The sequence below is a fragment of the Aquarana catesbeiana genome, linkage group LG03 (assembly GCF_042186555.1).
Source record: "Aquarana catesbeiana isolate 2022-GZ linkage group LG03, ASM4218655v1, whole genome shotgun sequence".
NCBI classification, from domain to species: domain Eukaryota; kingdom Metazoa; phylum Chordata; class Amphibia; order Anura; family Ranidae; genus Aquarana; species Aquarana catesbeiana.
Genome location: NC_133326.1, coordinates 198389371 through 198416364, shown reverse-complemented (window position 1 = coordinate 198416364; position 26994 = coordinate 198389371). Strand labels below are relative to the sequence as shown.

The following is a 26994-nucleotide window of genomic DNA, read 5'->3' as shown; positions in this document are numbered from 1 at the left end:
CGATAGTAAATTAGAACACTTGCAGAATTGAGTGATAGTGAATCATGGGGAAATTTATTTTATTATTATATTATTATTTTTTTTAATTATTTATATGTATTTATTATATTATAATTTATGTTTTTGTGTTTCAAACTTCATCATACCTGGGATATCTACTAGACTCTTGTTTGGACAGATTTAAGTGCGTTATTGTTAAGAATTACCGCCCTACAATATAAAACGCCAAATTTCCATGCAAAATAATTGTACCGCTTTCAGCACCTAAAATCTGAAATAATCATACCGCCAGGGAGGTTAAAGTCTTTGCTGGACTCGCCCTTCATAGGGCTACTTATCACTATCTGGTGTTTATTTATATCACCTTTTAGCGCTGCTTCAACCTATGATTTATATATATATAAACTTCTTGTGTTACTTGCTTTCAGTAATTGTTTATTATAGCAGCAGCTCATTTATTTGTATTATTTTAAAGTATTATTTGTCCACAAGTGCCGGGTCAGCTGACTGTGTTTGCTTTTAATTGATATTTGTTTTTCTATGCTGACAGGTTTCCTTGAAATTATCTTAAATTCTTCAATAAACCAGAACAATTACCCGTGGATAGTAATATTTCTGCTTACCACCAGCAGTCACTTCTGTGGCATTTTACAGTTGCCCTGTTGATCTAAACAGTACCATGCATGATTCAGAAAAAAATTGTACAAGGCGTTAAAAACCAAGTGAGTGGGGCATTTGCTTACAAGCCTGGCATAAAAATGCCTAGGTCTTAATCTACCTAGTCCTAGACAAAAAGATGGCGTCAGCCCATAGCCTTTGCAGGGACTATATACAAGATTTTAGTAATGAGAACGGTATCATTAGCAGTAATCAGCATGGATTCATGAAGAATCGTTCTTGCCAAACCAATCTATTAACCTTCTATGAGGAGGTGAGTTGCCATCTAGATAAAGGAGGGCCCGTAGACGTGGTGTATCTGGATTTTGCAAAATCATTTGACACAGTTCCCCATAAACACTTACTGTACAAAATAAGGTCCGTTGGCATGGACCATAGGGTGAGTACATGGAATGAAAACTGGCTACAGGGGCGAGTTCAGAGGGTGGTGATAAATGGGGAGTACTCGGAATGGTCAGGGGTGTGTAGTGGGGTCCCCCCAGGGTTCTGTGCTGGGACCAATCCTATTTATTTTGTTCATAAAGGACCAGGAGGATGGGGTAAACAGTTCAATCTCTGTATTTGCGGACGATACTAAGCTAAGCAGGGCAATAACTTCTCCGCAGGATGTGGAAGCCTTGCAAAAAGATCTGAACAAATTAATGGGGTGGGCAACTACATGGCAAAATAGATAATTCTCCTGCTCTACAAGACTCTGGTCCGGCCGCACCTAGAGCATGCTGTCCAGTTCTGGGCACCAGTCCTCAGGAAGGATGTACTAGAAATGGAGTGAGTAAAAGAAGGGCAACAAAACTAATAAAGGGTCTGGAGGATATTAGTTATGAGGAAAGGTTGCGAGCACTGAACTTATTCTCTCTGGAGAAGAGACGCTTGAGAGGGGATAAGATTTCAATTTATAAATACCGTACTGGTGACCCCACAATAGGGATAAAACTTTTTTGCGAAAGGGAGTTTAACAAGACACGTGGCCACTCTTTAAAATTAGAAGAAAAAAAGAGGTTTAACCTTACTACGTAGAGCAGGGGTCTCAAACTGGTGGCCCTCCAGCTGTTGCGGAACTACAAGTCCCATCATGCCTCTTGCCTGAGGTAGTCATGTTTGTAACTGTAAGCCTTGCAATGCCTCATGGGGCTTGTAGTTTCTCAACAGCTGGCGGGCCGCCAGTTTGAGACCCCTGACGTAGAGGGTTCTTTACTGTAAGAGCGTCAAGGATGTGGAATTCCCTTCCACAGGCGGTGGTCTCAGTGGGAGAATCGATAGTTTAAAAAAACTATTTGATAAGCACCTGAACGACCGCAATATACAGGGATATAAAATGTAATACTGACATATCATCACACACATAGGTTGGACTTGATGGACTTGTGTCTTTTTTCAACCTCACCTATAATGTAACTATGGACTTCACTAGAACTCTAAAGGTATGGTGTGGTATACCTGAGGTAGGATGGCTGTCTACCGTCTACCCTATTCGATCCCTCTTACCAAACCAAAATGGTCAACCTCCTGCCACCATCCCAGAAAAAAAAAAAAAATGAACATTTAAATGTTTGAACCTCTTTGACACATTTTCCAATGGGGGCAGGGATCACTCTGCTGGCCAACGTTCCTCTGCTGTTGACATTCCAACAAGGATCAGCAAGCAGCCACTGCCTCAACTTGGCTGTCTATAGATTTTTCAAGCCACAGCAACCAGACCTGGCTACTGTGCCAATCATGGGTACCTTCCAAATATTTTGCTATCTGACTAATTGCTACAGGGCAGATACTGAAACACTAAAAAAGGGAGGACTACTGGGTGTCCAGGATGGACCAGCGGCTAGAGCTTTCACTGGAGATACCGGCCTGGCCTGCCCTGCTGAATGTATGAGATGAGCGGGTCTTCAGCACTGTAGGACTTGACAGAAAAGTGCTAGGCATCTGAGAAAAATAGAGCAGGCTTCGATTACAGCAGCCCTCACAGCACTAGCTGCAGCTTCCACCATGACCGCCTACTGGCACATCTCATTTTCCTTTTGTATGTAAGAAAATTCCACTCTTCTGTCTCTAAATTTGAAGCCTTTTCAGCCAAGTGGGTTGCAATTTTAGTGGGATTGTTTTTTTGTTTTTTGTTTTTTAAGTAGTTACTAGCTGCAAACCTATAATTTGTATTACTGGCAAAAAAACTTACAAGTCTCTGAATTTGAGATCTATTCAGTTTAAAAGTATTTTGTCCTATCATGGGATTTTTTTTTTGAACCGTGTCGTAGTTGTACAGTTATTTTAATTGTTTGAAAACCATCACACATCTTTGAATCTGAGGCCTATACAGGCCAAAAGCATTTTGACCTGTCAATGTTATTTTTAGATTTAAGTTAATATAAAGATAGGATTTTTATAACAGCTTACCTGTAAAATATTTTTCTTGGAGTACATCACGGGACACAGAGCCACAGTAATAACTGTATGGGTTATATGGCACCTTCAGGTGATGGACTCTGGCACACCCTAAACAGGAAGTTCAATTACCCATATAACCCCTCCCCTTACCGGGAGTACCTCAGTTTTGTAGCAAAGCAATACACGTGTAACCAGAAAGAGGGGTGGGACCTCTGTGTCCCGTGATGTACTCCAAGAAAAGGATTTTACAGGTAAGCTGTTATAAGAATCCTATTTTCTTTATCGTACATCACGGGACATAGAGCCACAGTAATAACTGTATGGGATGTCCCAGAGCAATGCCACCTGAGGGGAGGGGACACAAACGAAAGTAGGGTGCAATCAGACGTGAGGACCTATACTGCCGCCTGCAGTACACTGCGCCCAAAGACGATATCCTCATGCTTTCTCACATCCACCTGATAGAATCTGGTGAATGTATGGACTGAAGACCAGGTTGCGGCCTTGCAGATTTGAGCCATGGAGGCTTGGTAATGCAATGCCCACGAAGCACTAACAGCCCTGGTGGAGTGCGCTTTGATTTAAAAAGGTGGAACTTTCCTCTTCAAGCCATAAGCTTGAATAATTACTTGCCGAATCCATTTGGCAATAGTGGATTTCGATGCTGCCTGTCCTTTCCTAGAACCTTCAGGCAACACTAGCAAAACATCTGTTTTCCGAATCTGAGCAATCGCCTTCAAATAGATTTTGATTGCTCTCACTACATCCAAAGAATGTAGTGACTTTTCTTCCTTAGAACAGGGTTCTGGAAAAAATGAAAGTAAAACAATATCCTGGTTTAGGTGAAAACCTGAAACCACCTTTGGCAGAAAGCTAGGATGAGGACGCAATACTACTCTATCCTTGTGAATGATTAAATATGGCTCTTTACAAGAAAGAGCCGCCAACTCTGATACCCTTCTTGCAGAAGAAATGGCTACCAGAAAAACTAGCTTCCTTGTCAAAAGGACCAAAGGAATATGTTGTATCGGCTCAAAAGGCTGTTTCTGTAATACCGACAGAACTAAATTCAAGTGCCAAGGGTTCAGGGGTGCTCTAATCGGTGGATTAAGCCACGTTACCCCCTGTATAAAGCTTCGGACCAAAGAACGCGAATCAAGCGGACATTGAAACAATACCGATAAGGCCGAGACCTGGCCCTTGATAGTACTCGAGGCCAGTTTCATCTCTAGCCCCATTTGCAGAAAGGCAAGAATTCTACCTAGGACATACTTCCTAGGATACCAACCCCTGGATTCACACCAGGAAACATATGCCTTCCAGACTCTATAATAAATGACTCTGGAAGCTGGCTTCCATGCATTAATCAAGGTAGAAATCACTGAGCCTGAAAGTCCACGATTCTTCAGAATGTGGGTTTCAATAGCCAAACCGTTAAATTTAGCGTTTGTAAAGTAGGATGGAACACTGGCCCCAGCGATAGCAGGTCTGGACGTGGTGGTAGGGGCCATGGGGCCCCTACCACCATCTTTACTATTTCTGCATACCAAGATCTTCTGGGTCACGCTGGGGCCACAAGAACTACTGACTTCCTTTTCCGCTTGATCCTGCGACATGTTGAGGTAGCAGCAGAATAGGAGGGAATGCATAGAATCAGTGAGAACTGATGCCATGGGATCAACAATGCATCTGTTTCTTTTGTCCCTGGGGTTGACCCTGAGGTTTACCTGTTGAACCCGACGGTGGAGGCCGTCACGACTGTCTGGAGGCTGATGCCCCCGACACTGGAGAAAGAGCCCGTTTAAAGGTTGCAAAGGTAAAGCATAATGGCCGAAGTCCCGTGACGTCACGCACGTGCGCGGGAACCTCCAGTCACGGCATCACCCCAGCTAGAAACGGCACAGCATGCCCTTTCTAAAGTGCGCAATTCCCCGTACGACCTCATTGTACGGGGAATTGTAAAGATCTCCTAAACCGTGTAGGTTTATGAGATATTTCCAGCACCTACAGGTAAGCCTCAATCTAGGCTTACCTGTAGGTGAAAGTGAAAGTGATTGTACAGGGTGTACAACTCTTTTTCTTAACTGGCAAAAGGGTACTTTTGCCACTTGATATTTTTTGGAATTTATTTGTCCAAATCCTCCCCAAACAGCTTTTCACCGCGGAACGGAAAACCAGCCAGGACCCTTTTGCATGGCGCTTCGGCTGACCAACTTTTCAACCATAAGATCTACGCATATGTACCAACCCAAGCATATGGCAAGAGGTTTGAAGAATAGAATCTCGGATTGTGTCAATTGCAAAACACAAAGCCGCTGGCAGCTCGGCTAACTCCTGGGCCTGCTGTTCAGGGAACACCTTGAGCACCCATTTTAAATGGTCTCTCAAGGATTGACATACCCCAATTGCAGCCACTGAACCTGCCAAGGATAAAATGTTTTTTAACAGGAATTCCAATTTTTCATCAGTTGGATCCCTAAGCATTTGCGCATTGTCAACCAGACAAGTCAAACTTATATTCACAGAGGATTTAGCAGCGTCAATTGCTGGTATACTCCACATCTTAGTAAATTTTTCCTCCATAGGATAAAGTGTTGAAAACTTTTTAGGAAAAAATGCTTATCTGGGTGATCCCACTCAGAATACATAAGCTTTTCTAGTAATGAATGGACAGGAAAGGCACGCAAGGCTTGAGGAGGCTTTAGTGAACCCAAAACAGGAAGTGGGCTCTTCAACCGACTCCGTTAAAGGTAGCTTCTTCACGGTCTCCTGAGGGGGATTCATCTTCCCCCTCCCACGGTTCCTCTGTTTGAGGATCCTGGGTGGTAGAAGGAGACCTAATGAGTTTTCTTCCACTTTGTGAAGATGTGATTAAAGCCACTAATCTTTCTTCCAATCCACTGATAGCTGAGGAGAAAACCTGCTCAGTTATATCGACTGGGGCTGAAGTGTCGGAAGCAATTGCATCCCCTGATGACTCACTGTGACAAGCCTCCCTAGGTCTTTCAGGGGGGGATGGTGTTGCAGAGGGAGGGTCCTTAGGGCCTGAGGGTGACCCCTTTGTGCCCTTGGTTTTTGTGGCGTTTGTACCACCCCCTCTGGTCATAGTGCTAAACACAAACGCAGAGGTACTACCAAAAACAAAGCATCCACTGCTGAGCAATAGTCCAGCAACTGCCGCTGCTATTAAGCTCAGCCTGATGCTTAAGTAATCGTGCCTGGGAATGCCTGTATCACCTACACTCACATGCCACCCGTCCGCTCTGTCGCTCCTTCAGCTGTATGCACCTGAAAAAAGGTGCATTTTATAGCTACACAGCCCACGTTGTGGACGGTGAAGCACGCCAACGCCGCTAGGCCCCGTCCCCTTTACTCCGACCACCCACCGCGCCCCCCCCTCATTTATTTCAAATTAGACCGTTTTCCCACGCGAGTGAGCTCCGATCCGACCGGATCGCATGGAGGAGGGCTGGGGTGGAGGAGAGGAGGAGAGCTGCCGATGGGAACCGTAGGCATGGTGGCGGGAGCGGCGTGGCACACCGCCAACTGATGCCATACTCCCTCTGCCTCCTGGAGTGAAGCTATCCAGGTGGGGGGGACAATCCATGGTAAAAAAAAAAAAACCCTTCACTTGTCTTACCTGGAGCTTGGGCCAGAGGAAGCGTGCAGCTTGTGACACAGAGCGAGACTGACAAGCATGGAATCAGGTACCTGCTTTTGACAGCCCCCAGTGGTAACTATAGGCATGACAACATTTACTTTAAAGGAGAAAACTCACAAGAATTAGAAAAATTCCTAACAGACTCAATCTTCACCACTCAGGGTGGGCTCCGTTAAAAATCTTCAGGGACTGGGGGCCCCCCCCTTTTTTTTTTTTTTTTTTTAAATCGGGGGATCCACAGTCCTGGGCCTGTAAAGCACTCCGCCAGGAATATTGGTTGAAAAAAAACAAATACTGGATCCCGGGGTCCAGCACTCTAAAAAGAGAAGCGTTACAGGCAAAACCTAGTTTCTTCGGACATGAGACCCAGGTACCATTCAATTCAGCCTGGAAAAGGAACTCTGAATTGATCCGGTTGCATAGCTTGCCCCAGTAAGGAATATTCCAGTGGAGCTCAGCACAGCACATCTTTACTCGTGACCAACACCTAAGACACTGGCTAAAGAACTGAGGTACACACGGTAAGGGGAGGGGTTATATGGGGAATTGAACTTCCTGTTCCTGTGCCAGTGTCCATCACCTGAAGGTGCCATATAACCCATACAGTTATTACTGTGGCTCTGTGTCCTGTGATGTACGATAAAGAAACAAGTTTTTAATCTTTAAATAAACCAAAAAAGAAAGCACATTACCAATAACAGTTAAAGTAGAGGCTTTTTTTTAAAACTACAAAATTTTTAAAACTACAAAATTTTCAAAACATGTATACAAATTAACTTTGAACTATAAACTGGTTGAAGTTAATCTGACTATAAACTGGTAATATTTTTGAGCCATCCAAAAAGCAAAAATGTTAGCATGTTCTAAGTTGGTCAATGGTATAAAAAGAAAATAAACACCATAACAAATTATCTGCTAATCTACTTACAGACAGAAGCTGCTGATTCACAAGGGTACTGTCAACAGAAATATTTAAAAAAGGCCAACAATAACAAGCTGTGCAGAGCCTATTTGGAGAGAACATTGGCTTTGCATGTGTGCCAGTGCTGCCATTACTCTGCTAAGTGGGTGGAGGGTTCAAGAATGAAGGGAGGAAGGGAAGGAGTGTTGGGAGGAGAGTGGAAGAGGGTTAGGCTTACTGGGGACTTTCCAAAACCTAGGCATTATCCATAGGTTAAGTGAGCATTTGGGGGACAACATGGTCTTCAGTGGCACATGTTGCCACTCTTTCTCCTTTTAAAAGGAATGAGCCAATTTGGGTGTTGCTGAATGTACTTTAGAAAAGAGGAAAAAAAAAAAAAATCCACAGCCAAATATGCGGCTGTCATGAACATCATACTGTTCTGGTAACACTAGGTACCTGTGTAACGCATCCCCCAAGCCAAATAAAAAGGGCCTATCCTGCTGTACTTTTTTTTTCTTCAATTTTGCCATTGGTACATGTCCCCCATGGCAATACTCCGATTTCTCTTCCTCTTTTAGACAATAGGCATTAGCCCCAAAAAAGCAACAAATTGAATATCAGGATTTTCCCCCGTACAGATTTTTTTAGTGGGGCTCAGAGGGGGAAAAAAAAAAAAAAAAAAAGTGTACATTTTCTCAATTTCAAGAACAGGGGCAGATTCGCTCATCCCTATCCGGGAAGGAATTATCACTACTGTTTTGCATAGAAAAGTTCAGACATCTGGGCTGCCTGTAAAGGGCACAATTACACACAATTGGCCATTACAAAAAACATGACGGATTTATTTCCTAACCCTTTCTCCTAACCATGGTCAGGGCACAGGTAAATTGCGCTGTACAAAAACACGTTTGCTATATCGCATTTAGCACTTTGGAAAAAGTAAAACTTCTTGCACTGCTACCACCAGTTTTTTTGCAGGTCGTTTTTTTTCTTGTGCAATTTTAGTAATAGCAGTTCTTTAGGCAAAGCAGGAAAGAGGACATTTAAAGCAACATTTTAAACATTACCTGGCAATGAGGTAATTTAGGGATAACCTCAAAATAGCTAAAAATAAAAACATAGGAATGGCCCAGCCATGCCATACAGCATTCATGTAAATCTAAGAAAAAAAAAAGACAGAAAACAAAATTATGCAACATAAAATGTCAAGAAAGACAGAAAATATTGACGAGTATGAGCCACTGATAATTCAAAATGTCCAAATATTCCATAAATAATTTAGCTGGTTAGTTCTCAGAGAGTAGTGCATTAAGTGCATACGTACAAAGCAAGTATATGCACAGATTGGGTAATAGATCCGATTTTAAGAGGCAGGCCACCCATGGCTATTAACATACAGTATATTTAATCCTATGAAGAAGTGAAGTTTATAATCCACTGGAAACAACTGAATATAGTAAACTCATACTTTTCAAATATAATAATGGTTTGAATTGACTTGTTCGTTTAAAGGAGTAGTTGCTTCATCACAGTATTACAAAATTACACAGCCTATATTACAAAGCCTATACTGCCTTTTAGGAAAGATTTAACCTCTTTCATGTTGTTTCCCAATGAATGTTTAAATCAGACTGGTTGCTCTGGGTCTGACACAGTTTCCTTTCTGACACATAAGTCAAGCTCTGTTGCGTTTATTTGAATTGTGAAATGTAAAAAATGTTTAGATGGGAACAGTAAATCTGAAATAAAAGAAATGGGATTTTAAGAACAAAAGCAAACCTTTGTAGAAATGCTATGGTAACCATAGTGCGGTAAGGATACCACTGCTGGTACACATTCTGACCCAGGGTGACATACAATAGGTGTCTAAAGAAAAGATTGGGCAGAGTCCCCTAAAAAGGATATTTTTGTTTTAGGATTTACAAGGATGCAGTTAGTATAAAAATACTGAAGCTGCCACTGCCAACATGTTTTTGTTGGTTTATGTACCAGGGCTGTCATCTTCACATATCTTTACCTTTGGGGTAACTAACCTTGTGTCAAAATATGCTAATTCTTGTTCTAGGTCAGTGAAGCTATGTAGTGAAGTATGAATAGTAGTGACTGCATTAGAGCATACAGCTTCAGATATAAGTCAGCAATAGCATCTGCCCCATTTGTTTCCATTCAAACCTCTGCTCTCTTTTTAGTGCTCACAGCCGTCAATAGAATGAGCAAAATATGTTCAAATCCATGGCACAATAGCAATGTGCAACTTACAACAATTTGACAGAACTGCATTTGCATTTAAAAATGCTACATAATGCTAGTATGATTACTTACAATAAAGGCAATAGCAGAAGTGTAGACAGAATGCCAGTCTGATAAGGCAGAAAGGTTCTTTACAAAATTTGTAACAGGTTTGGCACCTCGCTCTAGAAGAGGAAAATTCTGTTTAGCATTTTATATACAAAAAAAAAATATATGTACTATTTTTTTTATTTAAAGTAAAATAATTTTAGTCCATTGAAGGACACAGCTGGATAGCAGGGACTTGCTCACACAGGCATACTAAAACGTACACTTGTGGGAAGGGGCGCGTTTGCTCACACAGGATGCACAACTGTACCGTTCATCAACCTGCAGGCAGTCCTATTCATGTCAATTGGGACAGACATGACACGAACACAGCTGCTGCTCCAAATTGGACATCAGTGCGGGTATATGTCCCTGAACTCACATTGTCTGCGTTTGGGGACATGCATCTGCATGGATGTCAAATTGGGAGCACCAGTTGTGTCCATGCAGTTGCTGCATCCCAACTAATAGGAATAGGACTGTTTGGATGTGGATGTATGGAACACCTGTGAATCCTGTGGGGGGAGGGGGGTCAAACCCAGCCCTTCGCACGGGTGTCTGCTTTAGTACACCTGTGTGAACAATGCCATGAGATCAAAGGTTATACTGCTACCTACAGATGAAATGAACATGAGGCACACAGAAAACTGAAGGCCAACTCTCTTTTAAGGCTATAGTCCCTCCACCTAACACCTGTTCCGTTGTAGCAAGTAGACCAAGTAGGGGGGCATCGGAGCGGTGTCCTTCAATAGACTTCAAGATAAGAATTTAAGTATAACAATTCTATTTTCCTCTGTTATATAAAGGTGGCTGGGGATATAATGTTTACCATAACTAACCCTGTCTGTGCTGTGCGATCACATCAGTTGTAAACTAGAACTGAGCACAGTCTGTGCTAACAAAGGGTTAAAGATCTAGAGGCTGTCCTCGTATGTTAATGAGGGAGAACGGTTTCCCTCTTTGTCAATGGGGAAATATTGCATTTCCTCTCTTTTCAGAGAGGCTTTCAGTTGTTTCTGATCATTACTTATTGGGCTGGCTCAACTGTGTTGGATATGCCTGCTCCTAAGTATGAGATATAGGAAATCCAAAAGCACTCCAAACTATCAAGCTGTGGACAAATGCAAAAATTTCAGTTCTGGAGTTTTCAGAAAACATCAAGTTGTGTGATTCAGGAATGAGAACATGACAAATATAAAGTAGGCTTTATCTAATTTGGCTGCAAAAGTGGAAATACAATTTAGGAAACACTCATTAAAAAGTGGAGTGGGTTTTATTGGAAACTGAGGCACTTTATCTGTTAACTCATAGGCTGGCACAATAACCTGAGATAGAGAGCCTCTTTTAGGACTTTTCTGAATGATAAAAAAGGAATCAGCCTGCTTAAAAAAAAAAAAATTGAAGCAGAAAGATAAACCTCGAAAGCTCTCACCACATCTAGGCAATGGAGAAAAATCTTCTTGGGGTGAACTGGTGCCAGGCACAGGGGAGGCAACACAGTATCTTCAATAATGTGAAAAACAGAAACCACATAAGGTAACAGGAGGTTTTTGGTTTCAAAACAACCTATGCTAAAAGATTTCCCCCCAAAAAATTGGAAAGGAGTTGATTGGAAGCTTCAATTTTTCCTGAAACCAGCAACCATTAAACAGACATCTAAACCAGAAATATGCCCCAACCCAGAAGATTGGAATCATTAAAGACAATCTTCCAATATAAGGGAGGACTAACCCTTCCCCCCCAACAATGCCAGAGACCCAGAGGCTTAAGCCACCAAGACCAATATCTAGGTCAAGGATGTAACCGGATGAGCGACTTTTTTTTTTTTAAGACGACTGCCGTTTTCCCACACTGTGAAAATGTTCTATTGCAAAGCTCTGCAATAAAATTGAGCAAATGGGACTGCTTCAAAAAGGTTGAAGTTATCAATCCCAGCACTCTCATGCAACTCCTTTACAGTACTCCCAAACCGCCTTAAAGATGCTGCTTGCAGGACTTTTCCCAATGTCCAGCAAGCACACCTCCCCAGCGTGAAAAGTCACACTAAAAGTGATTGGGAGGTCATTTTCAGACGCTATTTCTAGAGCTAAAATGCCTGAAAACCACCTCAGTGTGAAAGGGGTCTAAAAGTTATGCAGCATGAAAAGAACATTCTATTCTTATATATAGTGCCTCTGAAAATTTCCACAGCAAAAAATACTCAGGTACAATTTTAAGAAAAACCCAAAACACAACCAGAGACCTTGTAAGCCATTGAGAAGACATGGTCAGGAAAAATCTGCCACCCCCTTTGGTTCTGATAATGCCCCAAGGAATCTCCAGGATGTACCGGCCTGACTTAGCAGAGTGCTGTGCTAAATGGAACACAGATGGGTCGTCAGTGATGACTGCAGGAAAACTATTATACTTAACAAACTTGGAAAACCTGCACTTATTGGTTCATTTTAGGGACCTTCAGGATTTCTACCATCTGGCCTGAATCCACCAGTAGCCGTTAGCAGAGGAAAAACAAAAAAACAAAACACCCTTCTCCTTTCAGGAAACTAAACAGAAATGAGCAGGCGTACGGTGGAGGGGTCTGGCTTTCAGTTTTCCACGTGTTATATTTTTCCCCCATTTCTCCAGCATTATAACCCAGATATGTTGCTATTAAGCTGCATCCCTCAATGGACCATATTTGTCATCCTGCTGATAGACACAGGAATTTAAAAATATAATATATGAGAAAGACACAGAGAGACACACACAGATGCAGTGACTGAAACAGTCCAGCAAAGCAAAACATTTCAAACAGGTGAGCGTAGTAATTAAGTATATTTATTTGGTCTGCCATTTCAGTGAGGGACAGCCCACCTTTCTCAATGCTGAAAAAATGGTGATCTGCACCTCACCAAAATGTCCGCCCAAATGTATTCACGTAATTGTAGCCCTTTCCTGTTTTAGGGCTTGTATGGCTGGATTTGCTTGAAAGATAGAATATACACAGTATTATTAATGTTCCGTGCCAAATTTAAAAGGATCCCTGCAATTTGCAGCCATTAATGTAGAAAACATGTGCTAAAAAGCAGGTTTCACTTATACAGTATGTTACCACCACTATGATTGTATTTAATGAACATTTTCTTCAATATATGCAATATCAATAATACGATCCTAATAAAAACATTATTTAAACTTCAAAATGCATGCTTTTTATTTAAAGTGTTACTAAACCCAGGACCCTGCATTCACTATATCTGGTCCCCAGTACACAGAACATGGAAATGTATTTTTTATTAAATATAAACTGCTAAATACCCTTTGTCATTTACAGTATATAGCAGTCTTGTGACTTCTAGCAGTGTCTGGTTAAAGCTTGCAGGAGGAGCTTTTATACTGCACTGGATGACCTATCAGGATGCAGGACCCCCCGACGCTCTGTCCGGACAGTGTTTATTGGCTCTGTGCTGATCACAAACTCTCCCAAGAAAAAAAAAAAAAAGACTATCAAAACACACCAAATTGAGCATGTGCAGCCTGACTCCAGACATGTTTTGGGGGCAATGCAAGAAGGGGAGGATCTGTGCATACGGGATCAAACAGCCTTTTTACACAATGCAGAAGATTAACCCCTTAGGTTCCACAGTGAGTATAACAAGTATGCTTTACTGCATATATAGGCCGATTTTACTGTTGTGGGTTTAGTAACACTTTAAAGCTGGATACACACTATACAACTTTTGTTAAATTTTTTAGATTTACCTCCAACTATCTTATGTCAGCGACAATAATAGTGAACATTACAAAGTCACTGAATACATTTTTAGGTTCTTAAACTCCATATTAAAATCACATTCCAGATACAATAAAACCACACCAGCATAACAATTAGAACTCATCTTGTGATTTCAGCATCAAGGTAAATGCCAATACTTACTTAACCGTCTCATATTTTCTGTTAACCTATAATGAAATTAACATGTTTTAATTATATTGACACTAACATAATGCATAGTTATCTTTTCTAGACCATGCAATCAAATTGAGACACAAAGTTAATGAAATTTCAATTTATGCAGTTCTTTACAACCACAAGTGTCAGTGCATAATATACTTTATGATGTGGGAAGGAGCCACGAGAGCCGCCGGGGGACCCCAGAAGACGAGGTTCGGGGCCACTCTGTGCAAAACGAGCTGCACAGAGTGGCCCCGAACCTCAGGTAAGTATGTCATTAAAAAAAAAAAAAAAATGAACCCTTACAATCACTACATAAATCACATTCTAAGACATTAATACTATAAAACCATGTTCTTGGCTAAAATTAGTTTAAAAACCCTTTGTTTTCTTTTGGCTATTTTTCACTAAACATGGATCCCTAAATTAGAACAAGGAGACATATTCAATTCACTTTTTGCTTTGCAAACAGTGCAACACGCTTCGGCTCCATTTTCAACTCATTTTTAATGTTATTGGTCTTCCCAAGTAGCTAAGCTCCATGTACAGGAATTATTCCTGCAAACAAATCTCCCAAAACACAGGCATCAATACTAACAGCGCTTTCAGCATCACAAAAACCTTGGGAGTGGCATGTATTGTGACTGTATGCCGATAGTACTGACATCTGTTGTCTCTCTTATAATCATGAGATACACATCATTAAAAGGTATATTAATACACTGGTTCTGTATACCATAAACAGTTTGGGCCAGTTCACACCATAATGAGGCAGTCTAGATGCAATCCGGATGAACTTCTGCATGCATGTTTTTGACGAGTTTCCGGTGAGTTTTTTTTTATGCTTTCCCAGTGAATTTTCCCCCCTCCTTCTTCACCTTAAATAGGGATGTGTGCTTTTTGATGCATTTTACAATATTCCAGTACAGTTCAGAAACAATGCAGCACATTCTACTTTTTTTTCTGGAATTGACCGCACTGGTGTGAACTATACCATTGGAAACCATATAACCTACAATCCCTGCATTTCTGATGCACAAAAAAAAAATGCACTGGACTGCATGTGATGTGAACCGGCCCTAAATTTTTATCCATCAAGTCAGGAGATTTAAAGTCTGTGCTGATGGTCTTTTATTTGCATCAGAATTTGTTTTTCTCCTCATACAAATCAATGCAAAAGCAGAATATAGCAGGTTGATGCAGCTTAAAAGGTCTATTACAGGTCAAATGCACCTGTCAACAGACTGTGAATATCACCAAAGCATCTCAAATTGAGGTCAATAATACAGTGGCCTACTCCCTCCTCTCTCAAGTCTGTTGATTGAACAGTGAAAGACCAGCATCAGAAAGAGGATGTCATCCCTCTGCTCTCTATTGGCATGTACCTCAACACATGTGGATACAGTCCACATAAGGAGCTACCAGACTCTCCTTCTCTATTGGAAATAAGGATGATAAAAATAACTTCCCGCACTCACTGTACATACTTTTCAAGTTCACTGAGGGATATAGGATTTAGAGACATATGGGTTATAATGCCACCTACAGGAGCATTTGGATGCTGACAAAAGAGGTGACCAGCATGGTAAAAACCCTCCCGCTTCAAGCATGCCTTTTCAGACATGCCAAGAGCAAAGACCATAAAGGGAAGAGTGAGGGGTGAGACCATGTTCGCCTCAATTATCTCAAAGAAAATAATTTTCAGACTAGTACATTGAGGGACACAAGATTCAGAGATATTTGAGATGCCCAAAAGAAGTCCAACTGAGGGGTGGGCAACACCACAAGCAAAAAGCTGTAAGAGAATTCAGACCCAATTTAGTTTCCCTAAGCTTAGACGTTAAGGTGGAACAACTTCATCCTGCATGATTTTTTGAGACTCACCATCACATAGCCTTGGCAACTGAAGGCTCGGAGATGCGAAGGCTGCAGGCAGATCAGATAATGAATCTGCAGGAAAAGGTGTTAAGGAAAGCATATGTCCTTTGTGGCCCAAGTTAGAAAATAATGCATTTGGCTCATAAAGTTCTGCATAACTGCAGCGAATTCCTCCCAGGTTAAATCTGAGGGGCCCAAACTCAATAGACCCAAGGAGGACTCGGGGGACTTTAAAGGACTTGAGCTTCCTTTTATGTTAGATGAGGTCTTCATTTAAAAAAATTTTTAAAAATAGGATTTTTTAAAACAGCTTACCTGTAAAATCCTTTTCTTTCGAAGGACATCACGGGACACAGAGCCACAGTAATTACTGATGGGTTATATAGGTATCACTGGTGATTGGACACTGGCACACCCTATCAGGAAGTTCAACCCCCTATATAATCCCTCCCCCTTGCAGGGATACCTCAGTTTTGTAGCCAAGCAATATAGTGTATTAGAAGAGGGGCGGGACCTCTGTGTCCCGTGATGTCCTTCGAAAGAAAAGGATTTTACAGGTAAGCTGTTTTAAAAAATCCTATTTTCTTTCTCGAACATCACGGGACACAGAGCCACAGTAATTACTGATGGGATGTCCCAGAGCAATGCCACCTGAGGGGGGGGAACCATGACCAAGTAGGGTGCAATCAGACCTGAGGACCCTGTACCGCTGCCTGCAGCACACTACGCCCAAAGGCGATATCCTCATGCCTTCTCACATCCACCTGATAGAATCTGGTGAATGTATGAACTGAAGACCAGGTTGCAGCCTTGCAGATTTGAGCCATAGAGGCCTGGTGATGCACTGCCCAAGAAGCACCAATAGCCCTTGTGGAATGTGCCCTGATCTGAAACGGAGGAATCTTCTGTTTCAAATCGTAAGCTTGAATGATCAACTGTCGAATCCATTTAGAAATGGTAGCTTTTGACGCTGCCTGTCCTCTATTGGGACCCTCTGGCAGCACAAACAAAACATCCGTCTTGCGGATCTGAGCAGTTGCCCCTAGATAGGCCTTAACTGCTCTTACTACATCCAACGAATGTAGAGATCTCTCTTCCGGAGAACAGGGATCTGGAAAAAAGGAAGGTAGAACAATGTCTTGGTTTAAATGAAAATCAGAAACCACCTTCGGTAAAAAACTCGGATGAGTGCGTAGTACCACTCTATCCTTGTGTATAATCAAATAAGGCTCCTTACAGAAAAGAGCTGCTAATTCTGATACTCTTCTAGCAGAAGAGATGGCCACCAGAAAAATTAATTTCCTTGTCAACAAGACCAAAGGAATCTGACTTATTGGTTCAAAAGGCTGTTTCTGTAACACAGCCAGGACCAAATTCAAGTCCCAGGGGTTTAGGGGCGCTATAACCAGAGGATTAAGACGCATCACCCCCTGCATAAAGTTTCGGGCCAAAGAATGCAAAGCAAGTGGCCGCTGAAATAATACTGATAAAGCAGAGACCTGGCCCTTGATGGTACTCAAGGCCAGCTTCATCTCTAATCCTAATTGTAGAAAATCAAGAATTCTACCTATGACATATTTCCTGGGATGCCAACCTCTGGATTCACACCAGGTTATATAAGCTTTCCAGACTCTATGATAAATCATCCTGGAAGCTGGCTTCCTTGCATTAATCAAGGTAGATATGACAGGACCCGAGAGCCCACGACTCTTCAGAACGTGGGTCTCAATAGCCAAACCGTCAAATTTAGCGTTTGTCAGGCAGGATGGAACACTGGACCTTGAGATAACAGGTCTGGGCGTTCCGGTAGTGTCCACGGGGAACCTACTGTCATCCTTACTATTTCTGCATACCAAGTCCTTCTGGGCCAAGCGGGGGCCACCAGAAGTACCGACTTCCTTTCCTGCCTGATCCTGCAAAGGGGTCGTGGTAATAGCAGAATAGGCGGGAATGCGTAAATCAGAACCGATGCCACGGAATCACCAACGCATCCGTCCCGCATGCAAGAGGATCTTTTGTCCTTGCCACAAATCTGTCTATCTTTTTGTTGAATCGGGATGCAAAGAGATCTACATCTGGAACCCCCCATCTTTGGCATATGGCCCAAAAGACGTCGGGATGCAGAGACCATTCCCCTGGAAGTAACTGCTGGCGACTTAGATAGTCCGCCTGCCAATTCTCTATTCCCGGGATGAAAACTGCCGATATGTATGGCACATGCATCTCTGCCCAGACTAAGATCTGGTTCACCTCTTTTTGAGCAGCTCGGCTCCGGGTGCCTCCCTGATGATTGACATAAGCCACTGCTGTGGCATTGTCGGACTGGATCCTGACCGGACAACCCTGTAGACTGATAGTCCAGGCCTTTAGAGCTAGATGTATCGCCCGGATCTCCAGAATGTTGATGGGTAAGGTCCTCTCTGTCTTGGACCATACCCCTTGGACCGCAGCCTGTTCCAGAACTGCTCCCCAACCTGACAGACTGGCATCTGTTGTTACCACCGTCCAGGTAACCGGTAGAAAGGATTTCCCCTTCTGCAGGTTTTCGGGTATGAGCCACCAATTGAGGCTCTGACGCACCGTATGCGACAGGTGCATCGGAAAGTCTAATGCCTGAACCTTCTTGTTCCAGGTCGACAGAATACTGTGTTGCAGCATTCTTGAGTGAAACTGAGCATAGGGAACTGCTTCGAATGAAGACACCATCTTCCCTAATAGCCTCATACAAAGGCGGACTGAGGGACCCTTCTTGGTCCTTATGGTCAGAATCAGCTCTCTCAAAGCAGTGATCTTTGCCTGGGGTAGAAATATTTTCTCCTGGCTTGTATCTATAATCAGACCTAAATACTCCAGTCTTCTTACTGGTTTTAGGAAAGACTTTTCTAAGTTGAGGATCCAACCTAGGTCTTCTAGATACCTGACCGTGGTCCTCAAGTTTCCATTCAAAGAGGTTACCGACCGGTCTATCAAGAGCAGGTCGTCTAGGTATGCTATGACAGCTATACCCTGAGCCCTTAATCTGGCCAGAGGAGGAGCCAAGATCTTTGTGAACACTCGAGGTGCAGTGGCTATCCCGAAAGGCAGAGCCACAAACTGGAAATGGCACCCTCCTACCTCGAAGCGCAGAAACTTCTGATGAGCAGGAAAAATGGGCACATGCAGATATGCATCTCTGATGTCTATTGATGCCAGAAATTCTCCTCCCTGCAGGGTGGGAACTACTGTTCGAATTGATTCCATGCGGAAGGATTGAATCCTTAGGAATCGGTTCAGATCCCTTAAGTCCAGAATGGGCCTGACATCCCCATTTGGCTTTTGGACCGTAAAAAGGTTGGAATAGAAGCCCAATCCCTGGTCCTTTGCTGGAACTATCATAATGACCTCCTGCGACAAAAGTTGCTCTAACGCTAGAAGGAGCGACTGCTTCTTCTCTGGGTCTCTGGGAACATTTGATCTGAGGAACCGAGGAGAGGGGAATTCCTGAAACTCCAGCTTGTACCCTAAGGTTACCGTGGAGATTACCCATCTGTCCTGGAAGTCCTCCTGCCAGAGCTCTGAGAACTGTCGCAGTCTTCCCCCCACTCGAGTGAGCGGGGGCGCCCCCTCATGCAGAGGTCTTAGTGTTTTGCCTAGTAGGCTTCTTTCCCCAGGACTTCTTTTGTCCCTGGGGTTGACTCTTGTCTCTGGACCCCGATGGAGGCGGCCGTCGAGACTGCCTGGAGGCTGAAGCCCCCGGCGCTGGGGAAAGAGTCCGTTTGAAAGAGGGACGCTTACTCTTCTTCTTGACAGGTAAGAGAGTGCTTTTCCCACAAGAGATTCTCTTGATATAGTTATCCAAGTCCTCTCCAAACAACCTTGCACCACGAAATGGAAACCCAGCCAGTAGCTTCTTACATGGTGCTTCGGCTGACCAATTTTTCAACCATAGGATTCTACATATATGCACCAACCCCAGTGAAAGACGGGAGGTTTGCACAATAGAATCTCTAATGGCGTCAACCACAAAGCATAAGGCCGCTGGAAGGTTAGCAAACCCCTGGGCCTGCTGTTCAGGTAATACTTTGATGACCTGCTTAACATGGTCTCTTAAGTATTGACAGACTCCAATCGCTGCTACTGCAGGTTGGGCCACTGATCCTGCTAAGGAGAAAACATCTTTCAATAGGGATTCCATCCTTTTATCTACAGGATCCCTGAGCATCTGAGCATTGTCTACAGGACAAGTCAGGCTATTATTTACGGAGGAAATGGCGGCATCAATAGCCGGTATTCCCCACATTTTAATAAACTTTTCTTTCATCGGATAAAGTGTTGAAAACTTTCTCGGCGGAAAAAACATTTGTCTGGGTGATCCCACTCAGAATAAATGAGCTTTTCAAGTAAAGTATGAACAGGAAAAGCATGTGCTGCTTGGAAAGGTTTCAGTGACCCCAAAGCAGAAGAGGATTCTTTAGCAGTTTCAGGTATAGGCAACTTAAATGTGGAGCGGACCAATCCAGTGAGGATCTGCACTAAGACTTTCTCCTCTTGGGAAGTCGCAGAGGGTCCCTCTCCACTTTATTCCTCCGAAGAGGAATCATCCGTCCCATCCTGAACCTCTGAAAGGGATTCATCTCCTTTATCCCAGAGCTCCTCTGTCTGAGGGTCTTGGGGAACAGAGGAAAGCCTAGTGCGTTTTCTTCCACTGAGTGAAGACGTAATCACGGCCATTAATCTTTCCTCTAGACCATTAATGGTTGAGGGAAAAACCTCTTGTGTAATATATACAGGGGCTGAAGTGCCAGAAGCAGGTGTAGCCCCTGACCCCGATGGCTCTCCCTGGCTAGCCGTTCCTGGCCCATCTTTAGGGGGGGGGGGATGCTGACGACAGGGGGCCCTCAGAACCTGAACGAGATCCCCTAGTGTCTCTGGTTCCTGGGGTGCTTGAACCTCTTCTACCCATAGTGCAAAGCAACAAGGTGTGAGGTATACAAATGAACACTGCCCGCTGAGCGATGTAGTCTGGCTAAAAGCCTTGCTACCCAATGCTCAGTCTGGTGTTACTTCAGTAAATGCTGCCTAGGAGAATGCCTGTGTCCCACCTTACATGCGACCGTCAGCTCTGTGTCTCTCAGAAGGCTGAGTGCACCTGTACAGAGTGCCTTTAATAGCCTGCAGCTGGCCTGAGTGGGAGTCTAAGCACCTGTGCTGACGTCCCGCCCCCTCCTCTACCGCCCCCCCCCTCGAGTTTCGAAAAAAACGAGCGCTTCCCGCGCTGCCGACTCTCCTGTCATGCTTCTGGAGAAAGGCTGGGGATGGGGGGGGGGGGGGAGGGAGAGAGGCTGGTAACAAGATCTGCCTAAACTGCTATCTTCAGAGATGGTGGCCATTAAGCCGCAGAGCCCGGGTGGTATAACCACTTTCTAGACCCCTGTGGCCCCTCTATAGCCTGGGGGGGAACATTCAAACATGAGAAATCCCCCTTTCCATCTTACCTGTTTGCAGCCTGCTTGAGACGCTGGGACATAATCAGCGATGAAAACACCTGAGACAGACAGTCAGCATGTGCAGGTTTGTGCTCTTGGCAGCCCCCGGTGGTCACAATAGGCATAGCATGCATTTACCTTAAAGGAGAAAAGCCACTAGAACTCAAAAATTCTGTGGAATCTCCTCTTACCTTATCCAGCCGCAGGGTGCTGTTTACACAGACCCAATCTTCACCTCTCACGGTGGGCTCCGTTTGAAAAAACCGTCAGAGACTGGGGCCCCCTACGAATAGGGGGATCCAACAGTTCTGGGACCGTAAAGCACCTCGCCAGAAATTAGGAAGTTTAAAGCCATTTTCTGATCTGCGGGGTCCAGCTCTCTAAAAAGAGAAGCATTACGGGTAAAACCTCGTTTCTTCGGACACGAGGCCCGGGTACCATTCAATTCGGCCATGAAAAGACACTTTGAATGGATCCGGTTCGCCTGGCTTGCCCCAGTATAGGATCTTAGGATATTCCCTTTGGAGCTCAGCACAGGACATCTTTACACGTCCATCACCTAAGACACTGGCGTAAAAACTGAGGTATCCCTGCAAGGGGGAGGGATTATATAGGGGGTTGAACTTCCTGATAGGGTGTGCCAGTGTCCAATCACCAGTGATACCTATATAACCCATCAGTAATTACTGTGGCTCTGTGTCCCGTGATGTTCCAGAAAGAAAATTTGAATTAAAGAGGAAAAAAAAAAGTGGGCAGTTACATAGGTCTAAGTGAAAAAGCCCTCCATCCTCTTAGGACACTATCAAAAAAGGGGGAGGGGTTACACTAGGCTGGTCACTTGTTTAGCAGTCTCAAAGCAATTCTCCTATGTCAAGTAGGCCTAAGGATGCATAGTACAGATATCTTCTTTCGGCGCAAATGGCCTTGCTACCCACCTTGGGACAATGAGTATCATTTAGAACTGTAAGACAATAGCAAAAGGGTACACCGACCTAACGCATTACCAACAAATTTTATTCCAAATAAAAACAATTGTTGTACTCGCATACAAATGTAGTATAAAGGCATAACACAACGCAAGCTGATGCGAGCAGTCACTCTCAGGTCAGGTGTAAAGAACCGGTATCACCGAGAGACCAGCTGGAGTTAGGACTGGCTGATGCATTTCGAGGGAGAACCCTCTTTTTCAGAGCCAAAGTGATGAATGACCTCTCCTCACAACTTATATATACCCACACATCTACACACAAGCATGTGTCCAATTGTGCCTGCCCACAAAAGGGCTACACCCCTCTCTACATGGAAGCTCAGTGGCGTTTTACTATTCCCCAAGTGTAAGAATATGCTAGGGGAATGAATATGGTTTATTTAATGAGGCATTTTAGTCTGACCTGATGTAGGAAGGTGGTTTCCAAATGCCTTTTGTGATCCTTTTATAATCCTTCTGTAAGGGGGTAGAATGTCCCATAATTTGTGGGTGCTCATTTTTATTAAAGGGAAACTTTTTGGGGCTGTGGTTGTACCTTTGGTGTGTGTGTGTGTGTGTGTGTGTGTGTGTGTGTGTGTGTGTGTGCGCGCGCGCATGTGTGGAACACACGCCATAGCACCGCAACCCGGAAAGGAGGGAGGATATTCATTCCGCTCGCTACTTCTGGCATCTGCCACGTCACTTCCGGTTGACACAATATCCTGGTTATTCCTTGCTCGGACGGACGGCTCAGCACAGTAACCCTCAGTTATGGGCACAAAGAGTGTGCACCACCTAGGCGCCCTAGGATTAGTGGTACCCAAAGGCTTTGCGTAATATCACTGGTCAGCTTCCAGATATGTTGCAGATGCCACACTGAAACAATGCTATGACACATCACATGGATATGCCATAAAAGGTTTAGAAAGTCGCAGAGACTATACCGAGTGATTTTTCATAGTGGTAAAAAACACCAAAAACTCTGAACCAGGGAGGCTTTCTGGATCTTTATTTGGGATCCCTCACTTTAAAAGGCCTCAATGAAGAGATTAAATTACATAGTGTGGTCTAGCACAGAGTTCCTCTCAGACTTTGCTTATAGCCCATCCAGTCAAGTGGGTTCCTTTATAGTTTATGGCGTATAGTTTATAAATTTCAGACTACAGGTATAGACAACATTTTAACCCTGCATTTCCCAACCCATGCCGTGTTTTACCCTCTCACATCTAAAATATTTGCATGGCAAGCCCTAGTTTCTGCTACTCCATTAAGATGGGTTACATGCATCTAGGAGTGATGGTTGATCTAGATCTGTACATGATCGCCAATAAATACACATATAGTAATATTCATTATTATCACGTTTTAGAAACGGATTCCTCCTTTCTACTCCAAACATCAAGAGGTGTTTTCTCTCTTGATAAGAGAAGATAGATGGAAGCCACTATTAGGACATCACCCAGAGAAGTGAATTGAGAAAATATTATAACATATTGTTAACCCCACCCCCTTGGGACAAATAATAGACCTCTGGTCCCACGTTGAAATAAAAAATATGTACAGGTACATTGGCCAACAACAAATACACCCACATGCTTGCACGGGAAGGGATATACGCTCTATAACAGGTAGGAGCCCACAGTCTGATGCGTTTAAATATACTCGCATGCATTATTGGGCGTGCCCCCCCCCCCCACGACCTTCCCATGTGCTTGGGCAAGTTTGCATGCGTCTATTTTTTTTTTTTTTAATCTATGGCTATTTTGCGGACGGGCACAACTGGACACATGCTTGGGGGTGTGTATATGCGTGGGTATAGATAGGTTGTGAGGTGAGGTCAGTCATTCATCACTTTGGCTCTGAAGAGGGTTCTCCCTTGAAACGCGTTAGCTAGTCCTAACACCACCTGGTCTTCCGGCGAACACTGGTTCTTTACACCTGGCCTGAGAGTGACTGCTCACACATGTTATGACGTTATACTACATTTGTGAGTACAACCATTGTTGTTTTTATTTGGAAAAAAATTATGTTGGTAATGTGCTAGGTCGATGCACCCTTTTATTTTAGAAGTGACCAAATCATCCTGCACAGGGCAGTAGAACTGAAATGTCTCTAAATCCTATGTCCCTTAATGAATGCAAAAGAAAAGAAAAGATTAAATACATGATATAAAGGCATGTTAAATTTGATAAATGTAGCTTGGTTTAAATGAAGGACAAGATTTTACCTCCTTGCACTCAATGGTTCTTCTGTTTCCACGGTGCACTCTTCTGGCTGAAATCTGAAATCCTCAATGTATTCTCCAAATCGGTCATAAAGCCATTTTTGAACTCTGGAGCACATGGTTTGCTTTCTGGGCTTATCTGAAAGAGGAAGTGGGAACATCACCTGCCACTGTCAGCTACATCTTACTTTAAAAAAAAAACTTGAATTCTATGGTGTACCCAACTGCCACCCAATTACAAAGTTTAAATATGGGGTTATGCTCCATATGCATTATCTAGAATGCAAAACAAACAGGTAGTTAGGGAGCTGCAAGAGAATAGGAACTATTAACTGTATTAAATTTAGATTTTTTTCCTAAAAGGTTTTAAAGGTGGGACTGAGTTATTTTAACACAACAGACTCAATTCCCTAAGCTATAATGCTAGGTACAGGCATGGCCAAAAATATTGGCACCCCTGCATTTCTATCAAATAATGCACCACTTTGCCCAGAAAATTGTTGCAATTAGAAATGTTTATTATGCTTGTTCTCTTGTTTATTTCTTTTGTTTGTACTGGTATGACACAAAAATTGGAGAAACAAAAAGCCAAATCTTACACATTCCACGCACAACTCCAAAAATGGACTGGACAAAATTATTGGTACCTTCAATTTGATATTTGGTAGCAGACCCCTTGGAAAAAAAACCCGTAACCATCAATGAGTTTCTTACACCTCTGCTGAACTTTTGGACCACTCTTTCGCCAACTGCTCCAGCTCTCCCAGAGTGAAAGGGTTCCTTTTCCCAACTGCTGTTCTGAGAGCTCTCCACAGGTGCTATAAGTGTTTTAGATCTGGACTGGCCAGTTCAGTACTCTCCAGCACTCCACCACAATTCCTGGGTGCTTTTTGACATGTGCTTTGGGTCATTGTCCTGCTGTAAGACCCATGACCTCTGATGGAGACCCAACTTTGTGACACTAGGCCCTACATTGCACCCCAGAATTCTTTGGTAGTCTTCAGATTTCATAATGCCATGCACACGGTCAAGACATCCAGTGCCTGAAGCAGCATAGCAAGCCCAAAACATCAGTGAATCTCCATTACGTTTGACTGTAGGGACTATATTATTTCTCAGGCCTCATTTCTTTTTCTGAAAACAGAACAATTGGGCTTTACCAAAAATCTGTAATTTTGTTTCATCTATCCACAGCACATTCTCCCAAAAGGATTTTGGTTCCTCAGGTAAGTTTTGGCAAACTCTAATCTGGCTTTATGTTTCTGTGTCAGCAGTGGGGTCCTCCTGGGTCTCCTACGATAGCGTCCCTTTCCATTTAGATGGCGATGTGTAGTGCGAGCTGACACAGTTGCACCCTGTGCCTGAAGGTCAGCTTGAATTGGTCTGATTGATCGAGGTTCTTTATCCAACATTCCAACAATCCTTTGTTGTAATCTTTGATCAATTATTCTCTTTCGTCCACGTCGATTAGCTACGTGCCACGGGCTGTAAACTTCTTGACAATGTTTCGCACAGGGGACACAGGAACATTAAGATCTCTGGAGATGGACTTGACCTTGAAATTGTCCATGCTTTTTGCACAATTTTTATTCTCAAATCCTCAGACAATTCTTTGATGTTTTTTTTATCCATGCTTCGTGTGGCACACAGACACACAACAGAAAGGTCGAGTAAGTTTTTCACCATTTTAACTTGCCAGTTTGATTTCTATATAGCACCTGTTCATTGATACAGGTGAGTTTAAATACAAATTACAGGAGCATCAAAAAATTGGAATGCAATTCTTTCTTATAATTTTGAGAAGGTGCCAATAATTTTGTCCAGTCCATTTTTGAAGTTGTGTGTGGAAGGTGTGTGTGGAAGTTGTCAGATTTGGTTTTTTGTTTTTCCACTTTTTTGTGTCATACCAATACAAACAAAAGAAAAAAAAAAATGAGAATACCTAAACATTTGTAATTGCAACAATTTTCTGGGCGATGTGGTGCATTATCGGACAGAAATGCAAGGGTGCCGATATTTTTGGCCATGACTGTATTAAGCCATATTGCCTATTCTTTTCAGCAATGATAGCTGAAAATAGTAAAATGGCTGAAAAGAAGGATTGCCAAGGCAAATAACACGTAGTCTTATGTTCCACTTTTAAAAGACTTAATTGGGTGTCTCTATGCAAATCTGGATTTAACAAGAAAAAGTTTCAATTTTAAAAGATAGTGGATTTAGTGGAAGAGTGGGGGATTGCATTTCATATTTCTTCTATGCTTGCTGTATAAGATGATAAATGTAATCTGCACAAATCATACAATACATGTGTGCCAATCTCAGTAACACTTTGCCCATACAGGTCCACAGTCAAACATGAGCCTTTCTACTGTAAGCCCTGGTTCACATTAGTACGATTTGACATGTCAAATCTGCAGCAATGGCACCGTCCTAAATCGGTGCGACGCTGCATTTGCGGCACCGTACCAATTTCAAAAAGTAGTTTCTGTACTACTTTTTGCGATTTTGGGCTGTGATTTACATTGACATCTGTGCAGAAACCTGCATAGATGTCTCTGAAATTGCGT

The 26994-nt window shown here is 43.0% G+C and overlaps 1 protein-coding gene across 2 annotated transcripts in view; it reads right to left on the bottom strand.

Moving 5' to 3' along the window:
- Positions 1–26994, bottom strand: part of GRAMD4 (GRAM domain containing 4) — a 206808-nt gene that overhangs the window by 68283 nt on the left and 111531 nt on the right. For both annotated transcript variants that reach the window (XM_073619708.1, XM_073619709.1), the window contains 4 exons: positions 24431–24566; positions 13876–13901; positions 9945–10036; positions 8690–8781 (listed from right to left, as the gene is read on the bottom strand). In XM_073619708.1, the coding sequence (XP_073475809.1) occupies positions 8690–8781; positions 9945–10036; positions 13876–13901; positions 24431–24566 (346 nt within the window). The remainder of the gene's footprint in view (positions 1–8689; positions 8782–9944; positions 10037–13875; positions 13902–24430; positions 24567–26994) is intronic.